The sequence below is a fragment of the Rutidosis leptorrhynchoides genome, chromosome 1, assembly GCF_046630445.1.
Source record: "Rutidosis leptorrhynchoides isolate AG116_Rl617_1_P2 chromosome 1, CSIRO_AGI_Rlap_v1, whole genome shotgun sequence".
NCBI classification, from domain to species: domain Eukaryota; kingdom Viridiplantae; phylum Streptophyta; class Magnoliopsida; order Asterales; family Asteraceae; genus Rutidosis; species Rutidosis leptorrhynchoides.
This window is the reverse complement of record NC_092333.1, coordinates 85,416,354-85,427,500: the sequence shown is the minus strand read 5'-3', so window position 1 is coordinate 85,427,500 and position 11,147 is coordinate 85,416,354. Positions and strand designations below refer to the sequence as shown.

The following is an 11,147-nucleotide window of genomic DNA, read 5'->3' as shown; positions in this document are numbered from 1 at the left end:
CAACCGTTGTTTAATCTGAATGATCTTCTCGGTATTTTCGTGAATGATTTCAGGACCAGTCATTATCTGTCCTCTAACTCATTCCAGCATAGTGGGGATCTACATTTTCGCCCGTATAAAGCTTCAAAAGGTGCGGCCTTAATACTCGCATGATAGCTGTTGTTGTAGGAAAATTGAGTCAGGGGTAAGTGTTTATCCCAACCCTTGCCATAGTCTATATGAATAGTACCGATTGTTTCCTTTATATTTTTCTCTACCCGTTGTAACAAATTTTTTTTTTTCTTTTTTGGTTTCCTTTATATTTTTCTCCACCCGCAAAGATGCACCTATATTGTTAATTTAAAATAACATTTAAATCTTTGACGGGTTATACCTTTTAGTTCGACTCGAGTTGCGCTTCAACGACATCATCGTTAAACTAAACGCAATAAAATACATTGAAAATCGAATCCCCGGCGCGAAGCGAGGGTAAACAACTAGTTGGAACCAATGGTTGCAATATCTTTTACATTCCTTGTAATTTTTCGTTGTATTTTTTCTAGCGTTTTACTAGTTTTTTCAATAAAATTTCAGCCGTTCGAATAAAAAGAACATTTTTATTCTTAAATATGCTAAAAACACACAATAAAAGCAACTAGTGGGCCCTCAAATTAAATATTATACCACGTATTGTTTAATTTGTGGCGAGTAGATAAGAAGTGTGAAACTTAAAGTGGGACCCTAGTCTGCTAGCAAGAAACGCAGATCAGCAAAATCTTTTGGCCTTAGTCTGCTAGTCAAATGTTTTTAAATTTTTGGGCCCTTAAATAAAATGGGCCCTATGTCATTGCTCACATTGTACCACCTACAGGCCGGGCCTGATTCTTTTATTAGTTTGGTTTGTTTAGTTTCGCTTCGTATTGTTTCCTATGTTTGGGAATGTATAGATGAGGTTCGGTTATTGATAGTATTATTTTTATTATTAATTAAACAACGAGATTGTAGTCACTCACGGAGGACCACCAAAGGAGTTCCCACCACCTGATCATATCCGTTTCACGTGTTAAGGATATTCCACTAAATAATGCGTGTAGTCACCCTTGGAAAGCATTCCCTGAATAACTGTCATACGACAGACTCACACAGTCAGATGACCCTCCCCCTGAACAACTGTCATAGGATAGGTTTAGACATCGAAGCCTCTAGATGGCTCCATAACCAACTCCAAAACAAATTCATAAAATCCCCAGTGACACTCGAACTCGAGACTTCACGGACACCTAGAAGGGCTGTAATCACTCAATTAAATGGAGATTCTTACGCTAGTCGCTTTCTAAGTACGAGACACATCGGGTAATTCTTGTATCTTCTGTTCAACACTTTAAAAAAAAAAGTGATCGTATTTATAAAAGTTTTCGTTGTTTTACCAAAAAGAGAAAGCTAAACGAACAGAGTGAATAATACTTAAGGGTGTTGATATTTTTACTTCTTTTAATAAATTCACTCATAATCATGTGTAATGGATGTATAAAGTATAACTACTTATTAATTCATAATATAAGTGAATTTATCAAAAATAAATACAAATACGTAAACTACTTGCAACCACACAGGCTTACTTGAGTGGCCATCGAATTGTCCAATGAAACATACTACCCGGGTTCAATTTATGGCTATGCCAAATTGTTCAAAAAGGGAGTATGACTAGAGGGTGTGCATAGTAATTCATTCGGTACCAGAACTCGCGCTCGGGGGGCTTGATTACCCGAGGTTTTACCTTCTATGGTGAAGCTAATGTAATCGTTCATAAGAGGGTTTCCTCGCTTAAAAAAAAGGAAAAAAAAAAAAAAAAAAAAAAAAAAAAACACTACTTGCAATCAAAGATTCAACCACGTAATCACGTCATTGAGACGGTGTATATAACAGCGGCCAACTTAGTCAACGACTTTGTGATGCACAAAGCTAATACGGTGTATCCATTTTTGCCCAAACATCAGGGCAAGTGGTTTGGACTCAAATAACAGGCCGAAGCTTCTCAAATGGTATAAAATGGCCCAGTAAACAACACCAGCGCGCCTCTGCTTCTGCTAAATCCGTATGGTTTTAGATATACTCCGTACATTTTAATCTCAACCGGAAAATTTATCAGTTAACGGCACTGTATTGCTGTACGTTTTAGATTTCCTTTCAACAAATGACGGAAGTAGTTAACAACGTCGTTCACGAAGTATTAGGTCCAAAAGCTCTAGATCTCGACCAAGCGATTATCGATTACATAATCAACGTTCTATGCTGATGAAGATTTTGATTTCTGATCTGGCGGTGAAGGTGCTCTCGATGCTATCTGTTAACTTCTCGTTGATTCCGAATGCGTTTCTGATTTCTCTGAATGTCAACTTGTATGAATAATTTCTCTAATTTTGTTGTGGTTTAACTTTCTATTGTTATTGTTATATCTGTCAATTTGAAGCTTAATTAGATTTAAATTTTTTTGATTAACGAACTATGATACCTTGATAAGGTGAAAGATGAATTACCATATATAACATGAGTTGTTATAGTTTAAATCGGAAATGTGCGTAGCAAGTTTGGCACAATATAGTTGCTGGTAGAAATGCTGCAATGTTGTTTGTTTGCTTAAAGAATGCATAATGATATTGATTGAGAGAACAATATATATGAATTAAGTGAGATATGCTTAATAAGAAAGGCTCAAATAGGTAAATAAGGACATGAAGAATTCTACTATTCTAGTGCTTAGACTAGACTCTCGCGAATCATGTAAAATAAGCATGGTGTCGGACTGTCAGAGTATGATTCACTCGATGCTACATTTTATGATCTTCAAATTTTTGTGATGGACAAGATCATGCTGCACATGGTCAGTGGCGATTCCAGAATGCAAACTCAATGGGGTCCTGAATTTTTTTTCATAACTAATTATATTTGAATGCTATTTTAGCGGTTGTTTACTTTCAAAAAACTACAAGTTTGGAAAATATATTGGGTCCGAGTAGTTAAATATAGTGGTGTCCTATACATTTTAAAGGAAAAATTATAAATTCGGAAAATATATGAGGTCCTCCAGTTAAATTTAGTGGTGTCCTATACAAATTACATAGTATTTTCTACTAAAAATTTTCTAACTAATGGTGTCCCGTGACCTCGGACACCATGTAAACTCGCCATTGCACATGGTGATACATATCAGCACCAGTCATTTGTACCTTTGTTATGAATTTAACCGTTTTTACTAGCAAATTTACCCGACCCTGTATTTATGTAGAAAAATATTTACACTGTCAGCATATGCTAGTTTTGCTTGTGGCTGTGTCCAGACTAACCTCTGTTCTCTGACATGATTCTTTACTATTTACATTGGATGGTTGTTTAATATACATCTTTGTGTTTTTGGTTCTCAAATATTACAGTAATCCACATTATATATTTCGGTTTTGGTTTCCATTCTAAACACACAGTTAACCAAACTGAAGGCTTATGTATGAATTCAAAAGAGTGAAGAGACATTATTTTATATACAAAATGTTAAAAGTAGTAATTTTTTTTCTTTTTATCACCAAAGTATACTGACAGAAGGTCAGAATATCCTGATGTTGATTTTACGGCTAAAAGTGTTCATAACATACAAAGTTAAACATCTTGGTTCTCAATGAAGACTAACTTAAATCCTTTCTGTTCTTTTTTGATCGTATCACGTGCTTCTTTAAAGTGTTTCTTTTGTATGTCTGCCTAATGTGAATGTATTATGTATATGTGTATAGTTGATGGCATTATGACATGCTACATTCTTACAGGCTTTGTTGTCAGAAATGGTACAGGGAAAACAACTTTCCTAAGATATATGGCTATGCACGCTTATTGAAAGTATTCCTTAAAACTGTCGAATATTGCATGTGGAGCAAGCATTCGTTGGTGATGATACATCTGCTTTAAAATGTGTGTTTAATGTTGTTGTTGAAAGAGTAAAGCTTTTGGAAAAAGAAGTCTGCTTACTAAAATTACAGGTTGATGTTTTATTACAGGACGTTGCAGAGTACAACTACTTACTCCAAAGGTACAACCTTTCACAGCCAGGACGGATCCGAAAACAATAACGATAAAAGCAGGTTACAGAGAAGACATAATTAGGTTTCGTGTTGCTGCATATTCAGGTGTAGTCACGTTGCAAGAAGTTGCAACGAGGCAGATTTGCAAGAAGGTGGAATTGTTAATATCATCAGGGTATGACATAATTAGGCTTTTAGTTCATGATTTGTCAACTAATCTTGGAAGCTCATGTGAGAGTTCAGATGAATTATGAGTAGCAGCAGCCATCATTTGCGGAAACAAGTAACCAACATTTAAAACTTTAAAAGTTTGTTTTAGAAGATCAACTTGTGGAATTACAGAGAAGAACGTTCGATTCTGCAGATCCAAGTGGTATTTTTACTTCTTTTTTGAAGTTCTTTTTTGCCTTTTCTTTTGATAAGTTGGTTTTTTGAGAATGAAATACAATAGCAAAGGGCGTTTGAGCAAAATATGGCAGTTTTGGAATGTTAGTGTTAGCATTTTTAAGTTAGATTAAGCTATAAATTTATTTATGGGCTCATAGCAATATGAACAACTTTTGAATAACAATAACAACAGAAATGCATTGTATGGCATTCTTTTGGTCATGAGGTTTACAAGTCAAGCTTATTTACATGCATTAAATCGACTTGTCTTTGGAAGTGGAATTTGTACATATCATCTAGCTGGTTACGCCATCTTTGTTATCGTCTTTGAGTCACTTTGACTCTTGTACACGTCCTCTTTCTCTTCAAAAAGTTGTCATTACCACACTGAAATGACAAGCTACCGACCTTGATTAACCAAATCACATGAACAGACTGCAAAAAAAAACCTTAAAAGCTAGCACACAACCATGGGGAATAGCACAATTTTGCAAACAGACTTTCGTCTTAAACATCAGTTTCAAATCAATTTTAAATCTTCCATATGTGTTATCATATGGAGAAGGATGGGACAATAAGCCCAGTCTTATAATAGTCAGAAAGAACAAAAAAGAAAAACAGACTACTATTTGCAGATAACAAAAGAACTTCGATAGGCTTTAAAATAGCTATAGAGAAAATATTATGAAGTTATGGATGAAGAACAATTATACGACAATAAAAATAATCATACACAAGTGTCAAGCACCAAATATTTAAAAGGAACCAGTAGGAACATATATTGGTTAGGCAGATGGCAGCACACGCAGGCGAACTACAGTTCTGTCTAATCGCTTTGAACTTCTGATGCAATCAATCATCTCTTGTTGAGATGCTAATAATATCCAATCACCATCTTCATCAAAGTACTTGAGCTTATAAGTCCCTGGAGTCAACTTGAACCGCTTACCAATTTCGCTCTTAATGAAAACAAATGTGGCGTCTAAAAACAAGAGATTGAATTTGATCATATCATCTGAGTACTCCGCTTTTATTGTCAGGTTATTATCATTTCTTTCCGAAGCTGACGGAACCAGATTTGCCCCAGTATCACTTTGATTTTGAGACTGATTTACCTTTCTCTTTCCTGACTTTGGTAGACCTTGCCACTCGTAGATGCCATGTTCTTTGCACTTGCGTTTCAATGTGGATACAGATACTATAACACCATTTCAAGAAAAGGTATTTCTCAGATTTCTCGTGTATGAACTTTTATAAGAGACATTTATCCAAAGGAATCAATTCCATCCCACTGGAGTCATTAATATTATTTTTGTTATTGTTATATTATTATTAATGACTCCAGTGGGATGAAATTGATTCCTTTGGATAAATGTCTCTTATAATGCAAGTTCATACACGAGAAATCTGAGAAATCACAAAAACAAAATCTTAAATACGGAGTGATAGATTTTCATTACCATCAAGGCTGTGGGCAGCTTCTTTCATAGTATGCCCAAATTGTTTTTCAATCCTTTCTCGAGATATATATTTTGGAGCCGTCTTGTATTTCACCTTCAAAGGTGATATGTCATCCGCAACCACTGATTCCTTTACTTCTTCCAATGCTTCAAAACAATTACAGTTCTCAGATTATTTCATATATGTACGTGCATTTAAACAAACATTTTTTTTATTCAGATGATGTTAAGATCATTTACCAGAGGGATCAATTGGATCCCAATGGAATTGTTGTTTCGTTGAAAATGTAAAATTTAGAAAATGGATTTTTGTTACCATCAAGGTTTTTGACAACTATTTTCAAGGTGTTTCCCCATTGTAGTTCAGTGGGTTCTCGAGATATAAGGATCGGAGTTGTCCTGCTTTTTGCCTTTGAAGGTGCTGTGTCTCCCACAACTACTAGTTTATGTTCTTCTGGTCCCTGTATTGAAGATGATACTTGTTTTCCTTCAAAAATTTTGAACCTTCTTTGGTAATTATGAACATCTATAACATTGGACTCCTCATCAAGCTCTGCACCTGAAGCAAACTTGAATCTTGGTAAACACTTCTTTAGCTTTAAGAGTAGATCCTCCAACGAGATAATAAAGTTTGAATGATTAAGCCAAATGAATTCAAACGCATAACAAAAATCACAAGTGTCAATATTCTTCAAGCATATTATAATACCATTGACAAAAAATGTGCCACAACGTTTTAATGACTCTAGCTGAACTTTATTGAGGTCATCATATGTTTTATAGAAGCGTGATTCAAAATCTGCAAGTGTCTTCTCAATACGTGACTCCCCCGTGTTCAAAGGAACCATATCACACAAGTGATAATATTCCTTAAGATGACAATTTTCATTGTAATTATCCATATCAGTAACATAACAATAACCAGTCAATTTGAGAGCTAATGTTTGCTTCTTTTGAGTGTAATGCGAAGAAGATGAAAATGGCACGTGATTCTCATCCTCGTGGTTCGTTATCCAAACTTGAGCAAGTTCTATGTTAAGTGATTCACAAACAATCTCTATAGCATCTTCAATCTGATCTCTTGCAAGTTTGAGCCCATGTACAATCTGTTTTCACGAGTATTTACAAACATCCTATCTAACAGTTTTTGGGATAAAAAGGCTAAAATGTTATTCACGTTTAATGGATAGTAACCCATAATTATAATGAAAACTTTGAGTTATTGTAGCTCTTTTAAAAACCTGTACGTACCTTGTATGGTATACGATCATGTACATGAAACATACTCAGGCCCGCCTTCTGCAGTGAGAAGTAGCAAATGATATGAATAAAAATTAATTCAATAATGAGATAAAATTAATGTTGTGTCAAAAAGTTATTGGGGAAAAAAAAGTATAATATGAAATATGATTATAATTGCAGGGGCAACTAAGGAATACATTTTTTTTAACCCTTACATATATCATAAATATAAATATAAATATTAATTTAATTAATATTAATATTAATATTATACTAATACTAATATTCAAATATTCGGGGCTACAATCCCTTTTGTCTTTAAGACCGTATATAACCAAGCGTCAAATGATACGCGTCAGATGATTTGGCCAGCTTGACGAAGTGTGACAGCTATTAACCGAGCGTCACTTTTTGACGGATTATGTCGTTAGTTAAAAAAACTGACGGAAGGTTACATATTTAACCATCCAATTATCAATTAATATTAAATATTTTTGTTATTTATTTATTTTTTCCCCTCCAATTTCCAATCAGATTTTACCACATCACCCTCCAAATATTTGACACAAAAACTTGACATTTTGGGTTGACGGGGTCAAATACAGTCACAGTCAAAAACCCACTTTTTTACCAAAAAGTGCACAATTTACCTCTGACGGTGTCAGGGTTAGGAATATGCACCGCCTATGGCTGGGTGGAGCTAGGGGTGTGCACCATTTGGTTTGAAACCATTTAAACCGAATATCGAATCGAAACCAAATCGAAAAAAACCAAACCGAATTTGAAAAATGGTTTTTGGATCGAGAAAAACCGAAACCGAATTTTAATTCGGTTTTCGGTTTGTTTTTCGGTTTTGAAAATATTTAATTTGATTAACCGAAAACCGAATATAAAACCGAATTCAATTTATACAATATTAAATAAATATTTTAAGTTATTTATATTATTGTATACATAAACGAGAAACGATTTTGAATGGATATTTTAACTCTTCAAGTCAAATTCGGTTTACTTGGATTGAAATCCTATTTTAATCTTTAATTTCATAATTTTCCTTTTAACTCCACGTTTTTGAAACTGTAATCATTTCAAGTCGATTTGCTATTGAGTTCAATTTATGTGTGTGTGCACGTTGAATCAATCAAATTTATATACAATGCTTTACAAAAGTTTATTATTAGAAAGTATACACTATGACTAAAATAGAGAAAGTTTTAGTTTTGTTATTGGTATTGGTTTTGTTTATTTTTTGATATAAAATGTATTGTATTATAATATTATATAAGCTTATTTTATTTTCTAAAATTTGTATATATGTCCGATTATATATATTATTTTAGTATGATACTTGCAAAGTTAATAATATAATGTTTATTTATATCGTGAGAAAAAAGTAAAAAAAAAAAAATCGACGTGGAAGTTAATTTCGTTTTAACCGAAACCGAACCGAATTCAAATTTGGTTTTCGGTTCGGTTTTGGTTTTGGTTTTAATATTTGAATTTGGTTTTGGTTTGGTTTTTGGTTTTAATTTTTAGAATTTCAAAACCGAAAAAACCGAACCAAATAAACCGAAAAACCAAAAACCAAACCGATGAACACCCCTAGGTAGAGCAAACATTTATCTAGATGCAATCAATCAAAAGATAATATTGAAAGTTACAAGATCATATACTCCCTCGTGTCATAATAATTATCCATTATTTTATTTTGTGCTGTTTCAAATTTATTGTCCATTTTCAAAAAAATAGAAAGTAAATTGAAAGAATTTACAAAATTGTCCCTAATGAATTAATTAACTTAAAATAATTGTCTATTTTTAAAAAAATAGAAAGTAAATTGAAAGAATTTTACAAAATTGTCCCCAATAAATTAATTAACTTAAATTATAAAAGGTAGGGTCATTTCTAATTAATTGATTAAGGGTAAAACTGTAAAGTTATGAAAAAGTTATGAAAGAGAATAGAAAAAGTAGTGTGATAATGACATTTCTTAAACTAGCGCAATTAACGAGGGAGTATAAATTAGTGAAAACTTGTATTACATACCTCGAGTGCTATAGTCATCATTCTTAAATCTTCACAATAGTAAGGCCTAATCGAATAAAAGCAGAAAACACCAATACAATGAGAAGAGCTTTGAGATGGACAAAAAACAGGGATCATAACACAATTATCCGGTTCAAACGTAAGGTTAGAGTCCTCCTCGTTATCAACCGGTGGATCATAAGAATTGTAAACTATCTGTGTCAAACGACCAAGGAATGCAGTTATTATCATAGGATACAAGTCATCCTCCTCTTCAACATCATCTTCATTAATATCAATCTGTTTATTAGCATAATTCAGATCCATCTTATTATACTTATAACCCTCAGAACGTATCCTGTAAACAGCGAGGTTAACATTAGGACGGATGACTGCAAATGGTTGACCAGAAGTTGAAAGTAGCAATCTGTCATCAATTGCTACAGGAGCCCAGAACTCAACTAATTTTGATAATTCATTATCACCCCATGTCGTAGATAACACAGATTTTATCTTGTCGCAGATCATCGAAGTATCAGGATCGGCTGTGTGATTAAATTAGAGATTTTATTTGGAAAGATGACGATTAATAAACAATTTAACAATAAAAATAATTATAAGCAAATAGATACGCAGAGATGATTACTCGGTCACCTGATAGTGATTTATCTTCAAAAACCCATAACTGACCATCAGATTCAGGAGTCTTGTGAAGACGATAGGTTGGGAAGATTTCAAGGAATTTAGAGACATCAGCTTCCTCCATGGTGTCACCCACAACTACTAGTTTCTGTCTGTGCATATTATCAAGAGTAATTAATTTTAAGTCTTTAATCAGCAGAATATTTCATCAATCGTATCAAAAAAGAACCCGGAGTATATATATAAAATATAAATTTAAATATAAATATAAATTTAAATACTTGTTAAAATAATACTAATGTATTTCTAGATAAGTGTAGAACTAATAAATTTTTAAGGTGATTACTAGAAATTACTCCGTACTAGATAGGTAGAGTTGCTAGAAGATTCGTTCGTATGTTCAAAACTCACCCCATTAATTTAATTGTCTCATAATATATTTATATTGAATTGAATATTGACATCATTCCCGTGTAATAAATTAAAACCAAAAACAATAATTCTAACAAATGGTATCAAGAGCTACACTGAGCGTTTATCGAGTACATTATGAATATCGCCGGTGCATATAATATTTCCCATCCTAGTTCTTAATGATGACAGCTATAATTTTTGGAGTATCCAAGTAAAAGACGTATTTTCAGCACAAAGCTTGTGAGATATTGTCGTTTCAAATGTACAACTCCAAAAGATGTTGAAACTATGCTTACGCAGAAGAACAATAAAAACACAACAAAACTGTTGTAAGAAATGTTGTTGCTCTATGGTACATTCAACAAGCCTTGACACCATCTATCTTTTCACGAATCATGAGAGCCACGACAGTCAAAGAGGCGTAGAGAATCGTTCAAGAAAAATTTCAAGGAAATGTTAATGTAAGATCCGTCAAACTACTAAATCTAAGAAGAGATTTTGAAAAACTAAATATGAAAGAGACTGAGACAGTAAATGATTACTATTCTATAATTAAAGAAATAGTAAATCAAATTAGAGCCTATGGAGATTATATAACTGATAAAATGATCGTTAAAAATATTTATCTGTATGACAGAAAAATACGATCATATCATTAATGCTATTGAAGAGTCAAAAGACATTGAGGCTTTGTCAGTAACAGAATTAGTTGGCTATCTTAAAGCATACGAAGCTAGACTGAGTCAGCGTAGTGAAAATTCACTGGAAAGTGCCTTTTAGTCTAAACTCAAATCAAGGTCTCAAAAATCTAACAAATGAAGCGACCCGTCCTAATCCATCTGGACGAATACATTACATTTGGTTACATCGCGAGGTACTTGACCTCTATATGATACATTTTACAAATAGTGCATTAGTTTTTAAAAGACAA

The 11,147-nt window shown here is 33.2% G+C and overlaps 1 protein-coding gene across 2 annotated transcripts; it reads right to left on the bottom strand.

Annotated features, from left to right (window-relative positions):
- Positions 1–5,017: 5,017 nt before the first annotated feature.
- Positions 5,018–10,007, bottom strand: LOC139862383 (protein NLP7-like). Of its 2 annotated transcripts, XM_071850989.1 has the most exons (7): positions 9,815–10,007; positions 9,182–9,705; positions 7,145–7,192; positions 6,603–6,999; positions 6,210–6,452; positions 5,894–6,040; positions 5,018–5,631 (listed from the first exon to the last, which is right to left on the bottom strand). In XM_071850989.1, the coding sequence occupies exons 1-7, from the start codon at positions 9,960–9,962 to the stop codon at positions 5,219–5,221; spliced, it is 1,920 nt and encodes a 639-aa protein (XP_071707090.1). In that variant the 5' UTR covers positions 9,963–10,007; the 3' UTR covers positions 5,018–5,218. The 2 variants fall into 2 exon arrangements, with proteins under 2 accessions (XP_071707090.1, XP_071707082.1); XM_071850981.1 differs by having other exon boundaries at positions 6,210–6,999.
- Between the last annotated feature and the right edge of the window lie 1,140 nt (positions 10,008–11,147).

Excerpts from the sequence above, each read along its gene's own strand:
- LOC139862383 (XM_071850981.1), bottom strand. The coding sequence starts at position 9,962 with ATGCACAGACAGAAACTAGTAGTTGTGGGTGACACCATGGAGGAAGCT. Across the intron at positions 6,041-6,209 it reads AGTTGTCAAAAACCTTGATG|CATTGGAAGAAGTAAAGGAA; the intron begins GTAACAAAAATC and ends ATTGTTTTGAAG. Across the intron at positions 5,632-5,893 it reads AGCTGCCCACAGCCTTGATG|TATCTGTATCCACATTGAAA; the intron begins GTAATGAAAATC and ends ATGGTGTTATAG.